At 40.9% G+C, this 20,808-nt stretch overlaps 1 protein-coding gene across 2 annotated transcripts in view; it reads left to right on the top strand.

Annotated features, from left to right (window-relative positions):
* NTRK2 (neurotrophic receptor tyrosine kinase 2) overlaps nucleotides 1–20,808 on the top strand; it is a 270,677-nt gene that overhangs the window by 198,733 nt on the left and 51,136 nt on the right. For both annotated transcript variants that reach the window (XM_042854541.2, XM_042854542.2), the window contains exons 13-15: nucleotides 858–988; nucleotides 8,177–8,349; nucleotides 14,638–14,872. In XM_042854541.2, the coding sequence (XP_042710475.1) occupies nucleotides 858–988; nucleotides 8,177–8,349; nucleotides 14,638–14,872 (539 nt within the window). The remainder of the gene's footprint in view (nucleotides 1–857; nucleotides 989–8,176; nucleotides 8,350–14,637; nucleotides 14,873–20,808) is intronic.

Genomic DNA, 20,808 nt, shown 5'->3' with positions numbered 1-20,808 from the left:
GTATACCAGTAAATCTGGTTCAGTATTTTTAAATATTAAATCCTTTAATTAAAGTTTGTGTTCAAAAGGATAGACTAAAAATATGCTTAAGGGCTTTATGAATTGGTCCATTAGTAGTGAGTTCTTTCAGCAGATATTTGAAAGGTTCTATCAGCAACATTGACTAAAACCTTGGTCCATCTTGTGTTATTTTTTTCTTTTACCTTCGAGCAACAGTGTAAATCATATTTGTGAGAATGAAATATCTGCCTTATCCCAGCTGTAGCATGAAACAGACAGAGCAAGTGGCAGTTTAATTTAAGATGAACAAGCGATAAGCAGAGAGCCATGGAGTAGATTGGATTTAATTAAAAGAGGGCATACTTTATCTTCTTGGATTATGTGAATGTTTTATTTTGTTTCCTCCCTCTCCCTCCTCCCCAAATTTTTCTTTGGAGCTGAATGAAAAGGATCAGCTGCTGTTAGAGAAATAAAAATGGAAATGGTATGAGAGAAGCTTCATCTCCTTCCTGCATTTTTTCCCTTTGTTTTTACTTGTGGAAAAGCAATATTCACTCTCATATTCAGAGGAGTCATCCAAGTTTACTGATGATAACCGCTCTCCTAATGACTGCCAGGGTCTCAGTGCCATGTCTTGTAAAGCAAAACTGTGCCTTCTCTATAACTATATTAACACACTTCTTACAGTGATCTGGCTGATGACAGAACTCTAATGACATCTATGGCATTCTTTCCACTATATGCCCAGTACTGTACAGGAAAACCGTCCCCCTCCATAGTGTACATATGCATCTGGGCACCCTCCCACCCTTTCCCCCAAACTCACTTCTAACATGCATTTTATGTTCCCTTTACAGTTGTTCAGCACATCAAACGACACAATATTGTTCTAAAAAGAGAGCTGGGAGAAGGAGCCTTTGGGAAAGTCTTCTTGGCCGAGTGCTATAACCTTTCTCCAGAGCAGGACAAGATCTTGGTGGCGGTGAAGGTAAGAGAGTCTAGGATTTCCATTGTTAATTCATGGTTTCAACTAATTCTGTTTTATTTGTAAATGATCCTGTTTGCCTGTTCAATAAGCCCCGTGTAACTCCTGTGATATATGTGCAAGGGCTCACGAGGCTGATGGACTGTCAAGAGAATATGATATTTGATCTGGCTGTGGGTTATAAAATGAGAGCTGAGTTTCATAAAGAAAAGGGGGGGAAATGACAGTGTCACAACGGGGCAAAATCTTTTATGGTCTATCTGAAATACGAGGAGTGAAAAATAATGGCAGAAGTGTCATTAAAAATACATGGGGGCTCATGTTCGTATGTCTAAAAAACCCCTAAACTATAACCAGCTACATGACTAGGTTACACATGTAACTGCTAGTCAACAAAGAGCTATTCACAAAGGTTTATGTGGTTCTTAGTCAACTGCCAACATTTTACAATATCATTTCCTGGCCTAAGTTTTTTGGGTAGAATTGTGGTGTGCTCTTAAGTCGCTGCTATGTTCAAATCCAGAAGTGACTGTATTTCAATGCTGGAAGGGTAATTCTTGGTTATAGGACTCCATTCTGCCCTTCCAAACAAAAACCAATGGGAGGAGGAAAACTAAGGAGAAAGCATCAATAACTATGAAGCTGCTGATATCTGGAATTATTCTCCCCTTAGAGGGGAGGAAGAGTTTATCAGCATCACAGAAAGGACCGAACTCCACTCGTGCTCCAAAGGGAAATAAGGGGACATCCCCACTGATCTTGGGGCATCTGTACAGTAGCTAGGCTACTCCACAGGTACTCTCCTGCCAAGCAGCGGAGCTCCTGAGGGTGGTTCCCAATCCCAACTGTGGATGTACAGTAGAAAACATAGTTAACTAATCCTCACTAATTTCCACTCCACATTTTGGAGTCTGCTGGGGGCATCTTGTGAAAAAGGCAGTTCCTCTCCTCCCACTCCCCACCTTTGTCCTACCAAAACACACAAAGGTCTGAATGTGAAAAGTAAAAGCCCCATTAAAGTCATTGGGACTATTCATTAACATAAGTTTTTGCAGAGCTGAGCCCTGAGTTAGGGAACAGAAACAATACCACATGACCCATCTGACCATTCACAACGAAACAACTATGTGCACATTTTGAATATTCATGATCCGTCCATAGAGTAAAATATCCCAGCAGATCTTCATGTAAATGTAAACAACAAATAGATTTGAGTAACTTGCAATGTAGGAGCAGGAAAGGAGGCTAGATTTGTCAAACGAATAATTTCTTGCAAACATTCTCTGAGTTTGCCAAGCTCACGGGTCTATGAAAGCTTGCAGGTCTTTGCAGTAGTTTAATAAAATTGATGGGAAAAAAGAAAATGTAGCCCTGAAAGGATATATCAGAGGCAGGGAGGAAGTGAGGGGTTAGAGATTACAACCTTTGGCTAAGTGAATAATAACAACAATGCATAGCTTTTATATAGCACTTTTCATCCATTGTTTTGTGGAAGAGATGAGATTGTTTTCTGACCAATAGATTAATAAATCTACACTTCCACTCTTTTCCCTCACTTAGCAGTGCAGTGGCATTTTTCAGCACCTTTCCATTCTCTTACTCCCTTTGTCAGTCCTGAACGAATGGAGTCCAAAAGGGAGTCACTTCAGGTGCTGTTTAGATGCTGCCTGCCCACTCCCTTCTGTGTTGCTCTTTCTCACTGGTTTGAGGGACAGCTGTCTCCATGGATTAACAGACACGATTCTGTCAGTTCACAGCACCAGGACTGGTACAAGGCCTCATCACAATCTATACTTAGGGTAGTGCTTATTAGCCATCTGACTGATAACCAAGGAAAGAATCTAAGCCTCATGTTCCATGGAATAAACTGCCATCTAATTGAACTATTTGGAAGAAATTTCCTTTTTTGGGCAGGCTATTCCCTAACTGCCCATTTGGGGGTTCTTACTCCTTTATCTGAATTATCCAAAACTGCCTGCTGTCAAAGAGAATGTTGGACTAAGGGGTCCAAAGTTTTCACCCAGTATGGCAATTCCTGTGTTCCTATTAGGGTGACCACTTTACTTCTGTTCATATGATAGAACAAGGTCCTGCTCCCACTGAAGTCAATGGTAAAATGCCCATTGATTTAAGTGGGAGCAGGATTGGGCTCCAAGGGAAATGTATCTTGGGGCGAGGTTCAAAGTATAATTATGGTATTTCTACCTTTCAGAGTTGTGAATAATTTAGAAGGATTTCACATCAGTAAACCTAGGAAAACCCCCTTGGGACTGAGAACAAACTAAAAATGTTCCTGTGAAAAAGCTTCTACCATCATAATTGAAGTGCATATTTGGTGACAAATATGTCTATCTCTGGAGGATTTAGGCAGCAAAGAAGCTGAGCAAGTTGGCCCAGGGGTGAGCATCTTCTCACCTATGTGAAATTATCGTCAGAGCTTCTTTTCATTCATTGGAGGCTCCTCTGGATCTTTGACATGCCTTCTGCTGGTTGCTGGGCAACCGTAACAGCATTGTGCATGCATGTTAAGAAATTGCTGTTATTATGCCTTCTAGAAGGAATTGGGCCTGACTCAAAATACAGCACTTTCCTTTTGGGTGGACAGATATTTTAAAGTTTTATATTGATTCAGCAAATGATTTCAGAGCTAAGACATTCAGAAAAACCTGGTTGTAGATAAAATCATATACACATCCAAATATCCGTGCTTCTTCCATTGAAAATAATACTATTTTTTGAGCCAGTTAGGTTTCATATATTTTGACCTCTAGGTTTTTTGGACAGTGCACTGTGTACAGGAACTCATTCTGTGTGCCAGATCCTATGCACAAAAGACTCAAGTGAGCTGTAAATGGTGCATAAGCCTTGTACGAGCCCTCTGTACATGGGTGGGCTATTTGCTGCAAGGCAGTTCCAGAGGGTTTGGTGAGTGGATGGAGGAATAGTCACATGCCCCCTGTATGCCACGTTGTCACTCCAAACCACTACTGCAGACTTAGGGTTGTAGTACCCTCCATATGCCACTGTCATGGGAACAGATCCATGGGCATAGTCTTGGATTCACTTGACCCCACTAGAGTCAGATGGAGGGAATTCCTGTGGAGCACAAGTCTGCAGCTGCTTCCTGGTCCTCCTGAACCCATAGGGGTGGAATGGGAACACATGCCTCATATTATTTTGAGCAGCTGGATGTTTAAGTCTTGATCCTGATCTCAGAAACTCAGATGCACCTCACATATATTTTAGGGTATGAGCTAGTGATGTGATTCCTCTGTTTGTGTGCATGTCCTTGTGCACTCTCTCATTAAGACTCAGGTGGGGTTGTATTTGGAATGGCTAAGCCATGCCTCTGCTGCCACTACCGTGGCTATCCTGCTATTTATACAAGCTAGCACAAGTATGTGTACACAAGCTGGGGAATCACACCCCTAGCTCGTAGTGTAAATGTAGCCTTAGAGAGTCAGCTGCGTAAGTGGAGTAGCTGATTTTATGACACAAGTGCCTGCTATTTCTGATATCAGAATTGAATCATATAGATGCCAATTTGCTTGTAGATTTCTGTTCCAGTTAGAGAAATTCTGCCTGTACAATACACAGAATCACAAACACAACACAAAAGAAATGTGAGGATTTTCAGCTCATCAGATCTACCCAGTTCAGAGAGGTTTTTAAATCAAACCAGACTTTGTAGTAAATACATGACTTAGCTTGTTGCATGGCATGGGGAGGGACGGTGAACCCAATTAAGAGTGATAAGAATCTAATGGTGAAAGCTCAGTGCACTGTGAAGGAAACATATCTATAGAATTTTGTTATTAATAACATTAATAGTAATAATAATTATAATGATAGCCAAACCCTCCAGTCCTTGCTTATGGGTAACCCCTGTTCCCCCTGTTTTTGTGGGCATACATTATAGCTCCACTGCATAGTGATGCAGAGTGGGGGAGGATACCAGAAGTCCTTGTAACAGCTTCTGCACCGTGCACCATGGAGCACAGACACAGAAGGGCAATTTCCAAGCTGTTTCATGAATGAGGGTTTGGGTTGGGCTAGGGGAAGGGAACAGTGTGGCCAGTGAAACCATGACTGAACAGACTCTTATCTGTGACAATTCAGGGTGCAGCAGATGTGGGGCTTTTGCAACAGCCATGGAGCAGCTCTGCTGTCTGTGGGGAAAGATCCCTTCTTCCCTGGTTGACTTCAGGGGAAGTTTTGCTTGCAGAGATTTGGCCCCTTTGTCACTAATAATGAATACATCTTTGTCTCAATTTCTTTAAGACTCTCCTGTTTCCCTGCTACAGTGAGAACAAGTCAAATGCATATTCTGTGTCATTTGTATGTAAATTCTGTTTGCTTATTAATTTTTGCTCACCACCAGTATCTCCATGCACAAGCGTCAGCTCTCTCTAATGCAGTAAAGTTATTGTGTGTGCTACATGGGGGGAAACATGAGGGGCAAGTTGGGGAGAAGTTCAAGCAACCCCCATGGTAGCAGAAACTCTCAACAGTCTACCCAGGTTTTAGGCCATTATTCATTCTACTGGTTGACGGAAAATGTGTAGTTGCTATAGCAACTGCTCCATCATAGGATAATTTTGCTGCTTCTCTGAGATAAAAAATAGTTTCTGAAACACACAATATGCCAGCTTGATACAACAAAGCTGTCGGCATTTTTACAATCTTCCCGAGAAAATGTGTGATGGGGAACCACATATTTCCCCCAAATTTTATTTTTTAAAGTAGTCCTCATAATTGCTTGTTTTAAAAAACTGTTTTTACAATGAACTATTTTTCTAGAGCTGTTATATTGACAATTAGTTGAATGAGGGCCCAACTACATTACAGATAAAATCATCACAGGAAAACACATTGTGACGCAGTTGTCCCCTGTAATTCCATTATTTGCTGTAGACTGGACCTTAGCTCTGTTCTTGTACTACTCTAAAGTCCTGAACAATCTAATAATGTGTTCTAACTTGGTCCCATAACATGGCTGTTCTGTGTCAATAGATGGAACCTGAGTTTATGTTGCTATTAGATGACTTAGCTCCATATAATGATGTTCTATAACGGGTAGGTATTGCAGCAGCTAAAAGCCGTATTGCACCTGTGACAGATAGGGCAACTACCTGCAATATCTTTGGGAGACAATATTGTCTTAAATGTAAATGAATGGCTTATGTATCACTGTGAGCCAGGGATTATATACATTCCATGAGGGGAGGATTAACACAGCTCTTCCATTAGTGAAAACAGTAGGGGATGATTAAGGCAAATCACTCAGGTTATTACACCTCCAGAAAGTGGATTCTCCAGAGACTAACAGGCAAAGAAAGGACTTTTGGATAAATAGCCCGATCTTAAACTGACTCAGGGCCTTCATTTCTGGTTCCTGATCTAAAGAGTGATATGAACTTGTAACCACAGGGAAAGCCCCATTATGGGGTTTGAATGACTAGCACCTACCAGAGTTCTATGCTGCAGATAGAGTGATCTATGCTAAACTTTTTAATATTCATGTAGGTTTTTTGATTGTTTTGATATGCTTTCCCAGTAATTCTTTCGCCTTAAGAACAAATGTGCTTGCTGAGAAGGAGCTATGTGGTGATTTGTAACTTCTGGCAGTACGTAGTGCATAGCTCTTTGAAGAGAAAGCAAAGCGCAAGCACTGCTCTTTTAGGCAGATTGGCTTGCTGGGGCTATCACAAGGTAGATCAGGGAACTGTGCAGTCTTAAAAATCCTAGTCAGAAGGGAGTGAGATGTGGGGCTCCGCTGAAGAGAAGTGGTGGCGGGGAGTCAGAAACCTTTAAGTGGGTGCATTTGGGGGACCACAGAGGGGGAAATACGGGTGCAGTTACCCTGAAACTGTGACATCACCCTCTTCTGGTAATACCTGTGGGAGAGGGACACTTGTCTCAGAAAACACAATGAGGTTCAGAAATGCTCCTCTCAGGTAAGAAATGTTTGTGAGGAGGTAGAGGAATGGTCTCCAAAATCTGCAGATCCTCGGATTTATGGGGAAGAATGAGGGGCAACTTTGTAGAACCTTCAGGCTGCTGTCCAGCCTTCCTCTTTCCATCCCACATCGCCCCTCCAATTGGTCCTTATTATAGCAGCATTTCATTTCTTTTTATGTGAAATTCATTTGGTCTCTGCTTAACTTTAAGCATGCGAGTAGATCCATTGAACTCAAAGTGAATCTTTGATTGGGGCCTTAGTTTGTAAGCTGTTGTGCAGAGAGATGACCACCTATAAGTCTGCAAAATGCTTAACTCAATTTTGATGCCAAACAGCAATAACAACAACAACAATAAAACAATTAATTAAAACACCTACAATTCTGCTAAATATTTTAGGAGGACCAGTCCTTACTTCAAAGAACTTATAATACTCACAGGCTCCAATTCAAGATCAGGGTTTTACACTAGTGTAAAGCAAAAAAAACTCAGGCACTTTGTCTACTGCTAAGCTCTTTGTGGCAGGGACTGTGTTTTTGTTCGGTGTTCATCCAGCTCCTAGCAATGGGGTCCTGGTCCGTGATCGGGGCTTCTACAAGTTACTGCAACAGAAAGAAATAATACAATAGAACCTCAGAGTTACCAGCATCTCAGGAATGGAGGTTGTTCATAACTCTGAAATGTTCGTAACTCTGAACAAAACACAACGGTTGTTCTTTCAAAATTTTACAACTGAACATTGACTTAATATAGCTTTGAAACTTTACTATGCAGAAGAAAAATGCTGCTTTTAATTATCTTAATTTAAATAAAACAAGCACAGAAGCAGTTTCCTTACCTTATCAAATCATGTTTTTTAAAATTTTCCCTTTATTTTTTAGTAGTTTATGTTTAACTCAGTACTGTACTATATTTGCTTTCTTTTTTTGGTCTCTGCTGCTTTCTGATTATGTACTTCTGGTTCCAAATTAGGTGAGTGGTTGACTGGTCAGTTCGTAACTCTAAAGTTCATAACTCTGAGGTTCTACTGTAATAATATATATGTGATGAAATATAGCAGAGGAAATACTGTAAAATCACAGGTCTGTACTTTACTTGGATCTAGATCTGATATTTATAACCAGTCACACCAAAAATGTATATTCTCTGACCCTGACATAGTACTGTACCCTCATCTCCCCCCACCACCATGTTCTTTGTTTTACATATCCCTTTCCATTTCTTCTCCAGACACTGAAAGATGCCAGTGATAATGCTCGGAAAGACTTCCACCGAGAGGCAGAATTGCTGACTAACCTACAGCATGAGCACATTGTGAAGTTTTATGGCGTGTGCGTGGAAGGTGATCCACTCATCATGGTTTTTGAGTACATGAAGCATGGAGATCTGAATAAATTCCTCAGGTAAATTCATGAAGGTTTATCATTCCGCATAGGTGATAGTGGGGGCAGTGTTTCTGAAACCTGGGGAGAGGGAAAGTGTCTTGGAGCCAGGTCAAGAACATCGGCACTGATATTTTTAGCCCCGCAAACTCAAGTCAATTGACACAGGCTCTCAGTGCCATGTTTTCTTTGCAATGTAGACATTCCCTAAGAATGAAAACCTGATAAATACCCAGTTCGTTCACATTTTGTGATTTTGTGTCTTGCCTCATCAAGTGTTTTACCTATTTAGAAGTATCTTTAAATAATTTTCTTACATTTTTTACATTATACCACATGGATTGTAACCCAGTTCCCTGTTTCCTTGGCCATAGTTTTCCACAACTAATTCTGCAGATGGTGTTTGTTTATAAAACTTTGAGACCTTGGCTAAAATGGGATTTGATTCCGTATCATCTTTAGTTTTTAAAATCCAAAGCTTGACTAATGAAGTTTGGCAAAATCCAACTTATCTTGTGTTTCTTATTTCTCTCTGGTGCTGGGCCCAAATGAAAGCCCTGGACGGAAACACCCCTGAACTTTGGGGGAGTTTGGATCCAGATCTATGCTTTGCAGCCCATCCCCTTTTCAATCTTTATTGTAAACTTACAGTATTGAAACTTACAGTATTTTTGACAGCATTTCTCACAGCTTCTTTTGCTGCAGAAAGGCATTTGAACAAGCTTTTTTTCTGCAAAGGAATACTCTAGGTGGGGCAAGCAAAGGAGAAAGGAAAATGCAATAACAACAGAAAGAATACATGGAACTCCAAAAATAAATCTCTCGTATTGGAGCATAAACAATCTAAGGAGCAAAAGATAGTACATTTCAAAAAAATCACCCTTTACTGTACTTGTGACTTATAGTGTAGAGTAGAGAATCACATAATGTAATTGCTTAATTTATAAAAGATGAGCCAAAACTGAAATCTCAGATCCACATCTGAGATGGAAAAAAATTACAAGAATTTCAAGAGAGAGGAAAGATTTATTCACAAATCCACAGCTATTTTTATGGTTCTGTTTCAGATTAGATCCAGGAATTGGGTTTGGGTTTGTTTCTTGGTTATTAGAGAGTTCCACGCTGGATGTAGGCGAAATGTTACAAGATAATAGACATTTGCAACAGCTTTTTTCCATGAAATTTCTACCTCTTGGGCCTGAAATCTCATGAGAACAGCTCACAAAAATTTGGTGCTGTTGAATCAGAAATCAAACCTTAAAGATAATCCCTGATTTAAACTCAAATGCAAACCTCAAACCCCAGTTTAAACCTAATCTAGAACTAGATGCACACATTCAGCCTATTTCTGGAATTTATTATTTATGTTTGTGTTCCTGGATAGATGTTATGACTCAAATACAGACCTAAAGACTTCAGTGCATCTGTTTAAATTGGGTCCTAGAGAGGATGGTAGTACTGAGAATGTGAAACTCAGTTACAATAAACAAACTATTTGTTTTATTTTGAAGAGTATAATAAACATTTTTAACATTTACATGATTTTAGTACCATACTTTGTATTCTGCTGCATCTCTCTGCATATCTACCAATTTATAAACAGCAACTATATTGCACAATGAGATATGTATGTACTTTTAAGAAACAAGAATTTCATCCTAACTGGCAAGGTCCCCCTAAGCTTGATTAAGTTTTTCAAAATTGGAAAAGGTCATTCTGTTGCTCTTTGTTGACCTTGATTCTTAACTAGACTGTGATCCAGTATTGGGGGTGGGGAGGACATAAGACAGCATATTTTGTGTTTCAAATGTATAGAGTTATAGAGTTTAAGGCCATAAGGGACTACCAGGAGACTAAACTATTATGTGCCACAGGCAGAAAATAGGTGTGACTGAGGTGCAACAATGCCCAAGGTCTCCGCAATGAAAGGGAATTGATTAATATACCCAGCTAATACCGGCAAGTGACCCATACTCCATGCTGCAAAGGAAGGTGAAAACCCTCAAGATCACTGCCAGTCTGACCTGGAAGAAAATTCCTTCCCAATACCACATATAGCAATCAGTTAGACGCTGAGTATGGGTGCAAGAACCAGGCAACCAAACACCTGAGTGAGAGAATGCTCTGTGCTGCCTCAGAGGACTGGCCCCCCCAATCCAGTGTCCCATCTCCAGATGCGGCCATCTCTGATGCTTCAGAGGAAGGAGATTAAAAAAAACCCCAAACATACCAGAATACATTTGTGGGGGGAGAGAATGAAATGATGAAATCCCTTCCTGACCCTGTCAGGTGACCGGCTGAAGCCATGAAGCATGAGCTTTTAGGAATGTAAGACATAATCTGGAAGGGAGCCCCAGGGCTGTTGAGCCCTGCTACCTGCCATCACAAGCAACCCCATCCTACAATTCCACTCATAAATTTGTCCACCTCTCTATTAAAAGTAATTAAGTTGTTTGCCCTGACAACTTCTATTGGGAGGCTATTCCAGAACTTCATTCCTCTGATGGTTAGAAACCTTCTTCTAGTTTCCAGCCTGAATTTGTTCATGCCCAGTTTATACCCATTTGTTCTTGTGCCAACATTGACCTTTAGATTAAATAGCTCTTCACCCTTCCTGGTATTTCCTTCCCCCCCGCCCCCATGTATTTATAGAGAGTAGTCCTATCTCTTCTCAGCCTTTGTTTTGTTAGACTAAACAAGCCAAGCTCTTCCTGTCTCCTCTCATAAGACAGGCCCTCCATTTTCCTGATCATCCTAGTAGTTCTTCCCTGCATGTGTTACCGTTTAAATGAATCTTTCTTGAAAATGGGTGACCAGAATTGTATGCAGTATTCCAGAGGAGGTCTTACCAATGCCTTGCACCATGGCATTAATACCTCTGTATCTCTACTGGAAATGCCTTGCCTGATGCATTTTAGGATCACATGGTGACTTATAGTCATCATGTGATCAATCAAAACACCCAGGTCTCTCTCTAAGTGACTTAGGATCTTAGGTTCCATTTTTTCAAAAATGACGTAGGCCATTAAGTTTAATTCGACTTAGGCCCACAAGGACAAGATTTTCAAAGGTATTTAGATGCCTAAAGATGCAGATAAGCTCCTAATGGTGCACACAGATGCTTTTGAAAATCCCACTTGGTGCCTGCCTGCATCTGTAGGCACCTAAATACCTTTGTAAATCTGTCCCATAAGTCATTTCAGTGCTTTTTTCAAATTTTACCCTTTATCTATAAATAAAATCTATGGAATAAAATTATGAATAAAGACTGTTCCATTGGGGCCAATTGCTAAATCTTGTGTGTTGTCACAGAGGAAGCATTAGACAATACTAATGATCTACTCTGTTACAGTAATATTGCTAGTTCTTGATTTGACTCACAGTGTGCAGATTTATAAAGATAGGTGCGTCTGGGTATCAAAGATTGAAATCAGCTCTTTACTAGGTAGAGCTGCTATCATAAATTAATAGTTGCTGCCAAAACACTTTGTAGATAACTCATGGGCCAGCCCAAGAACCTGTTGGCCTTGTGGGTGTACTCTATGCACGAGTACATGCTGCCCCACATAATAATAAACAAGGACAGAATTTGCTCTTAAATGAAAACATTTGCATAGGGGACAGCAAATTCTGCAAAGTCTTCCTGATGGATTCCAGCACCTTGTTCCACCAGAGGGGTGAGGGTGTCCGATTAGGCCTTCCAACCCTACCAGTTCCAGATGCTATGTTACCATCCTGCCTCCTTCCACCCCCGCAGCTTGCCCACATTTCCCTGTTGGGATAGCCCTGGTAAATCTGACAGGGTTTCCCCAGTGTATAAGTGCCCCAGGAGCCTTTTGTTCCACAGTTAGAGTCTCTGGCTATATGAACTATAAAGCAGATTTTTTTCTCTGGGGAGATATGCAAGCTACTTGCTTCACTTTTATGGCCCTTCATTGCCTATCCCCACCCTGTCTGTAACCTCTTCTTTTGAGACATTGATGCCGCCTCCACTCTGCAAACGATTCCAGTCTTGACTGCCTGTTTGTAAAATTTCAACATTAAAACAAGCTGGAATTGTAGATGCTTATTAGTCATTTGAAATATTTATTTATTTGTTTATGTATTTTCTGATTAGATATTGTTTTGTAACTCCTGCACTCTGGTTTTGAAATATCATATAATACAGCTCAGCAGACAGTATATGTGCTAAATTGGGTTTTTTTAATTAATAAGATATTATATTTAGAACATAAAATGATTATGTTGGGACAAGCTGTTTAATCTGATCTTAAATTTGTCATTCTTCTCACATTTGCTACAGCTTGTACTGCAGATGAAAGGTTAGTTGTAATTGGTCTATAAAAGAGCATCTATTTCTTACCCTGCAGCGCCACCCAAGGCCATCAGGGGAAACTGAATCCAGAGTTTAACCAATGTAGGACCAAACTGAGTATTGCTGCTTCCTGCAGCATAGTGTCGCGTTTCAGGACTAGGACCGCATCCTGAAGGTCAAAAGCTTCCCTGTGTGCACCATTGTGGCATAGGAGGGATAATGTAGATCAGGCAGAGTCTATGCTACTGTCTCTTACAGCTGTGCATTGCTGGAGATAAGGATTTCATGACTAACAAGGAAAATTAGGAAGATAAGCAAGATGGGTTGAACATTTAAAAAATGCAGAAGTTTAATTAGAAAAGAAATATGTGGTGAAAGATAAATAGTTTCTAAATTAGTAAAGATTTGCAGCTTCCTTCATGAGGAGGGCTATTAAAAATCTGTGTGATGAGGATGTACCGTGCTTTTCATTATGAATTCACATTTGGATTTTAGCCTGGGATTTCTCATCTTGCCTTTATTTCTTTAACTGCCACCAGTTGCACGGCTGTCCATGCTCCATGACAAAACATGAGCAGGTAGCTTTTCTGCACAGTGCCAACTGCAGGCCCAGTAATGTGACAAACCTTCCTTCATTTAGCTCCCAGATCTGTCACTTCACCTGTGAAGTTTTTCTCCCTCCCAGCAATTTTTATATCATACTTCTGGTAGGTAGTATCAGAATTTGATCTTGGGGATTTTGATTAATTGCAAACCTTTTCCAAGTTTCTATACCCGCCTCCCAAAGATGAATTAAGGCTAAACATAACCCCTTTTGATCCAGAGTACTTGTTTGGGGTGAGGAATGGGGTCTATGGGAAAGCAAATCACTGGGTGGGGGAGGGTTGTTTAAAAAAAAGAGGAGCGAGGGGAGGAGTTGGCCCGTTTGGAAGGTCAAATCTACAAATGTGGAGGGAAGGTGCTGCTGTAGAATAAAATAATGGGTATTCAGAATGTTGAAGCACATCAGGGTGGAGGATGATCAGGGTCCACTGACCTCTTTAGTCTTGCCTTAATTCACTATCAGGGAATGGCTAGTAAAGCTTGCCCTAAAACAGTGTCAGTAATTACAACAGAGAAGTTATATATATGTATATTTGGTTGTGCCACAATGAGCTATCAAGGGCATGACCTCTGCCCCAAAGAGCTTCGTAATTTCTCATGTGAATGGGCTGATCAGTTTGTGTTAAGGACTTGCTGTACTTCAAAGCTAACCTAGAACCAGTGAAAGAAACCCAGCTTTCTGATCTGGCACGGCTGTGCCAAATGGAATGAGTTTTGTGACCTGTCCCCTGTGCATCAGGTGGAATTCACCACCCGTGGGAAAGTCAACAAAAGGCACCTGGGATTAGTGGAGCTACTTCATGTGGATGGTAAATTAAGGGTGAAAATCTGAAATTATTCCTCTTATTTCTTTTTTTGTTCCCCAGAGTAAAGTTAGCTCTCTCACCTTAAATATATATATAAAAAAAAACCATGTGCGTCATGCCCCATCTCCCTGTGGAAGGGGATAGTAGGCTTTAGAAAGAGGGAAGAAAAATGGTGTTACTGCAGTGGCCTTTCACCTCTAGAGACCTAAGTATAAATCCTGTCTTTGATGTTCTCCTGCTGCCATACAGTTAGAACAACTGGCAGCCTTTGTCCAGGAAAGGCCCCTGTGCTGGAACAGCAGGGGCATAGCAGATTAGGATGGGATGTATCATTATTAGTTCCAGTTCCTTACTTTCATGAGCAATATATTCAACTACCTCTCTTCCTCACCCTGAAAGAAAGAGAAAACAGTGAAGGAAAAAAACACTGAGACAAATTCATTCCTACCACACATGAATTTAGCCCATCACCTTTAAATAAGCCACTATTACATTTTCAGTTTCCCTAATGCCAAGTCCACAGTCACTCTAGTTTATAAGTGATCTCTTATTTCATGAGTCCGTATTTTTGTGTGCTCCATGCAGGGCACATGGACCAGATGCAGTACTGATGGCAGAAGGCAACCTTCTAGCTGAGCTGACCCAGTCCCAGATGTTGCACATTGCCCAGCAGATTGCATCCGGCATGGTTTACTTGGCATCACAGCACTTTGTGCATCGTGATCTTGCCACCCGGAACTGCCTGGTTGGTGAGAACTTGCTGGTGAAGATTGGAGATTTTGGAATGTCCAGAGATGTGTACAGTACTGATTACTACAGGGTAAGTGAACTGTCACTTTCAGGAGTAACTGAGGTCTTGTTCAGTCATCTTATCACATTGATCATACTGATGCCACTTTTAAACTGGATTATCCGCACATCCTGGACCCTTAAAGAATTGGATATTGAGGGTGAATCTGAGTTTTAAAGTTTGGTAAATTTGGAAGCTCCTGGCAAAAGTTGATGGAGAGTCCTTTTCTTTATGTATGCCTGCTTTAGTTTTCTTATTAAAGTGGTTTAAAAAATCCTTCATAGGTCAGAAATTTGGCAAGTTTACTTGGCTGCAAAAAAGAAAAGGCATCTTTAAAGGGACCATGGTTGGTGAAATTTGGCCCAACACTTAGGTATTATAAAAATGTGTTCTTACAAATGTCTAAGACTAGTGGATTGTTTGAATGGATATAACCTGTAGGCAACAGCACTGCACCTATGAAAATTATTTCAGTCAGAAAGAGACAGAGACTAAGGCATAATCCTTTATTGGAGCTATGCTCAGCATCCAAAAAGAAATGCCTCATAGCTGACGATAAGCATTTCCTGTCTTAAACTGATTGTGTTTGCTTTGGTTCACTCGGGTGATGGTTGCACTTATATATATGGTATATATGTCCATATGCTGGCCAATACGATTTTCATTGAAATCCATGGGAGTCAGAATTTATCTCAGAGTTTCATTTTTCAAATTTGCAAAGGACTTTAAAAGCCTCATGGATGAAATATATTGTATATGTTAATGATCAGTATTGGTGTTGTGTGATAAATATCTCTGTCATCTCCACTTTAATTTAGCTGCTGATTCCATAAGAGGACAGAGCTGATTCTGCACAGTTGTTTGTGAGAGGCCTGAGAAGAGACTGTTATTACATATGGGTGGGGTGGGGCAGGGCAGGCTACACACAGGAAATACTGTAGTATTTATATTTACTGAGTTGTTTTAATTAACAGCTGAAAACCATAAATGTTTTTGTTTTTGTTGTTTATTTCTTCCTTTTTTCAATGGGCAAAACCTAGCATTTAGTAAACATTTGAACCAGATTTCTGACACATTTTGTCCTTTGGGAATCTGGTATTTCAAGCTATTTGATCATTGTAATATAAGAATGACATCATTTCAAAACTTGAAAAAACATATACTGTAGTGATTACTGGTTATACAGCAGAGCCCTATTTATCAGATCCAATTGGGACCAGGGCCAGATCAGATGCTCAAAAATTCAGATAATCCGGAGAATGGGAAAGTGCGAGGCTGCAGTGCCGTCTAGCGGCCACAGGAGAGATCGCCCGCTTCTGAACATGTGTGCACTGGTTGTTCAGTTAATATGGAGAGCCAGATAATGGAAGGTCGGATAAACAGGGTTCTACTGTATTTTTTTATATCAGAGAGGATTACAGCAGGGGATTCAGAATCAGGACTTGTGGGAGGTTTATTTGCATCTAAAATATCAACCCTACTTGCTGTGACTCAGGCAAATCACTACTCTGTGCTTCGGGTCACCCCATCTGTAAAATTGGTACAAGTGGACTTATTTACCTTACAGAACCATTGTGAGTCTTAATAATGTATGTTTGTAAAGCATGTCAACAACCTTAAATAGAAGGTGTATATTTTCAATGCCATTTTTAATTATAAACACCTTTGTTTTACACTTGCTCTTAAACAAAAATTGATGATTCTCAGCTGCAGAAGGGCAGATGGGAAAGGGATGGAAACATGGATCTAATGCCATCAACCTCAAATGGGGCAAATCCAGACTTGGCACAAGCAAGTGAAACTTTATTGACTTTGATAGAGTTCTGCACACTTACGCTAGGTCTGAATTTGACTCACAGTGCATGTTCTTGCCATGTTTGTACTCAGGCAAAACTCCCACTGAAGTAAATAGGAGTTTAGACAAAGGGCAAGATCCCACCCTGGATGGCCCCAGGCCTGTAGAGAGCACAGGCCACATGGCAATTGGAGCACCAGGAGGAATTCTGGATGAGTCAGGAGGGAAAGTGAAAATAAAAGAGTGAATTGTGCAATAATAAATGTGGGAATGGAATGAACGAGGAGAGAAAGTAAGTCTGTGGAGAGGGATGAGTGACTGAAAGGGCAGACAGAATGTTGATGGCAGCAGAACAAATGGGAGGATGAATAGGACAGGGAGAGATTCTGCCTATGGGCCAGACCCTCAGCTGGTGTAAAGCAGCATGGCTCTGTTGATGTCAATGAGCTACGCCAATTTACATCAGTTGAGGATGGGACACACAGATGTTGCCCTTGAAGTCATTTCTTCTACACACAGAGAAGCAGTGCCATTGCACCACACCCAGCAGTCTGTGGGCAAATGCAGAAGAGGAACAGGGCCATGGCCTGCCTCTCACCTCACCTTTCAAACTGGTAGTACCTGTGAGGCTGCTAGTAAGGATCAGGGACTATGTTCCCCAATAAGATTCTGGCCAGCCCTGCTTAGGGACATGTGGGACTAGTCATAATGGGGTCCTGAAAGGATCAGGCCAGTAGTGATTTGCCAGAGGGCTGCCCAGAGAATTATGGCAGTGGCGGGGATGGATAGTGATGCTGCCATAGATGACATTGGGGTGGCGCTGACCTCTGTTTATAGTCAGGTAAGTTTTTTAACCATTAAAGTTTAATTACATGTAGGGAGGTGATTCTTCCCCTACACTTGACATTTATATCAGCAGCTCACTGGAGGGATTTACACTGCTCCAAAATGCACTACAAGAAATTATTTGGCACTTGCCAAAATCCATACAGGTGGGTGTATCGATACAGTGGAATTAGTTTACTCTGAGACAACCCCCCATCAGTCAATCAACTGAGATTTTAGATTTGATCAAAGAGGATTGTTTTATGTTTGTTTAGTTAAATGAAGATGGTCCTCAGCCCTTGCACACTGTCAGATTGCTAACGGCCTTCTGCATTGTGTCAGTGCAGCCATATAGAGATACTGGAGGGATGACTGTGGAGAGAAATAGCGGTTAGCTATTGGCTAGTGTGTATGCGGTGTGGCATTGGCGGCACAGGCCTTTATTTATTTATTTATTTATTTCAGGGTCTGTCAGGAATCTTGGTGGGGGTGAGGGGGAGCGAGAGAAATTTAATTTGCTAGTACAAACGCTAACATGTAATGAAACTGCAATAGTTTTCTAAAGCCAGACCAGATGTGCCCGAGGACACAATGAAATTGCAATGGCTTTTCCTCCCCAGTGCTGTCACCCACCTGAGTCAAAATAGGACGACTAACAAGCAATTAGTTTGTCACCTGCTTTAAAGAGCTCTGCTGACACTCTGCAGAATTACATTCCATTTATAGCAGCACATCCTTGCATTGATTTGAAAGAGTTTGTATTTCACAATGGTTGGGGGCTTTTATTTATTTTGCTGATGTCTATTTTTTGTTGATCACGCTCTCATCCCTTAAGACGTGGGGTTTCCTGTCTTTCTTTCTAACATCTATTTGACTCATGTGCACTACTCTGTGACATGCTGTAGTGACATTGGATCATGGTAACAATCACTTTTCTGGGTATTCATTCCTGTACTCAGCGATACTATTTCAAACCATTTTATGCATCCACTCCAAGTTTGCAGGTACCCGCTCTGTACTTACATTTAATATACTTCTTTGTTTTGTTTTGTTTATTATAAACAAGAAAATAAGCAAGGAAGGTCAGCGTCTCACAGTTTCAGGAATAAGCTAACAGGAACTTGTTTTAAATATAATGCCATTCCAACCTAATCAGAGATTAGCAGGATTGATGCAGTGACTCTGGTGAAATCCTTACTGCATTGAGTTCCATAGGCGTTATGTCATTGAATTCATTGGGACCAGAATTTCACCCTCTGTAAGAACTTCTCTTTCCCACCTGCACAGCCCACTGAAGAGCAAGTCAGAACTGCAGACCCACATTCAAAAGAACACAGGGGCTGTTACTGAATTGTTCACGCTTTCTCAGGTGCACCTGCCCAAAAAAGCGTGGGAAGGATCATAAATTATTTAGAGCCGTAGCAGCTAATCTGGCTGGCCATGCAGTGGGGCATATTCAACACTCTAAGGGTATGTCTACACAGCAAAGAACAACCCACAGCTGGCCTGTGCCAGCCAACTCAGGTTTGCAGGACGCAGAGCTGTTTCATTGCTGTGTAGACTTCTGGTCTCGAGCTGGAGCTCCAGGACCCTCCAACCCCGCAGGGTTCTATAGCCTGGCTCTGGCCAAGCCCGTAAATCTACACGGCAATAAAACAGCCTCGCAGCCTGAGTCCCGCAAGCCCAAAACGCATGGGCCAGCCACAGGTTTTTCTTTGCTGTGTAGACATCCTCTAAAAGGGGTGTCACAAATTCCTCCCTCCCTTGAGCACTGAGGAGCTTCCAGTGGCATGATGTAGCTCTGCACCTCCATCTACCAAAGGCTCCATGTTAATAGTATAATCTAGTGTTTAGTACAACAACAACAACAATAATATTTAATAATAATAAATCTGTCAGGTGACACGGTTTCTCTTTCCATCTCTGGCTTGACTTTGAGTGAGTCACTTAAAAGTGATCTGCAAAGGCCAAAAAACAGGGCTTGGGCCATTTTTTGTTTCTTTTGATGTTTAAAGAGGGCCAGGAAGATTTTTGTAAAAAAAAAAAAAAAAAAAAAATGTTTTTTACCCCTTGTTTGATATTTTTCATTTGACATTCAGGTCTTGTCTAGCCTATTCTAGCCTAGCCTAGTTGTGACTGGAGAACTAGTGAAACGATATCACGACTCAGTGAAACAATATCTGCTGAGCAAGTGGGAATGGGAATGATCTTTAAATAAAACAATAGAATTATTTGGGGTTTTGCTTTGTCTATTTGTTTTGTGTTAACACCTATTTAACTCCAGTGATAAATGAGCACATTGGACAAAGGACGTCCTTGTTAAAGATTCACTACTGCTACCCCTTCAGTTAATATGCGAGAACTCAGTATCCTTCTGAGACCTCAAGAAAGTTTTCCAGCAATGATAAAGATGACTAGACTTGACATTCCTGATATTTCTGTATTAAAAATCAAACAGATTTAAAAAACCCAACAACTCTCTACATCATAGAAAAAGCAATAAAAAATAAAATCCCATTCAAAAAATCCTTTGCAGGTCATCTTTATCCTTGAAAATCCTATTATTCTTAGCAAATATGATAAGAATGGGCTAGATTCTGATCTCAGATATATAGGTCTAAATCCAGAGCAACACCCTTGAAGTCAGTGGAGTTAAACTGGTGAAACGGAGATCAAAATCTGGCCCAGTTATGTATAGCTTATTCCTTAGCATATGAGCCTAGCATTGTACAGTGTTCAGTTCCTGGCAACTGCCCATTATATGCTTTCTGGTGACTCAACATGCAAACTGTTTGTTAAAAAAATGCTAGTAAAATAATCACCCAAGGGTGATCTCACTGAGCCTATTTCCAGGACAAAGTGCGTGTTTGTAAAGAGCATTAACGTATGACAGCAGGATGCTAAAAAAAAGACAAAGTTGGGGTTTATATTTATTTGAGCTGTAACTAGCCAGGCTAGCACCAGAGCACAAATGTTTACAGCCAGGGACAAGTGTCTCTCTATTTGCAAATGGCAGTAGTGGCAGACACCTCTCTACTGTCAGTACGCAGCTGTTTACCCATGGGGGTGAGTTTGGCAGAGGCTGCACAGAGGAAAAGCAAGAAAGAGTTGTGAGTCAAGCAGCTTGTCAAGGCATCCTCGTAGGTGTGTGTATTGAATTGTCACAGTTTGAAGGCTTTTTATTAGCTGCTATTTCAGCATCTAATGCTCAAATGAAATTATCTCCTTCCCTATAAGGTCTTTTCAGCTTTGCTCCTCCGTCATAGACCAACGTACTCATTGCATTGCGTAGAGAACTAGAGGGTGACAGAGGGTTCTGATAGCCCTGGAGTATGCACACCAGTGT

The sequence above is a fragment of the Chrysemys picta genome, chromosome 6, assembly GCF_011386835.1.
Source record: "Chrysemys picta bellii isolate R12L10 chromosome 6, ASM1138683v2, whole genome shotgun sequence".
NCBI lineage: Eukaryota > Metazoa > Chordata > Testudines > Emydidae > Chrysemys > Chrysemys picta.
Note: the sequence above shows the minus strand (reverse complement) of the source record. Positions and strands in the feature narration are given on the sequence as shown.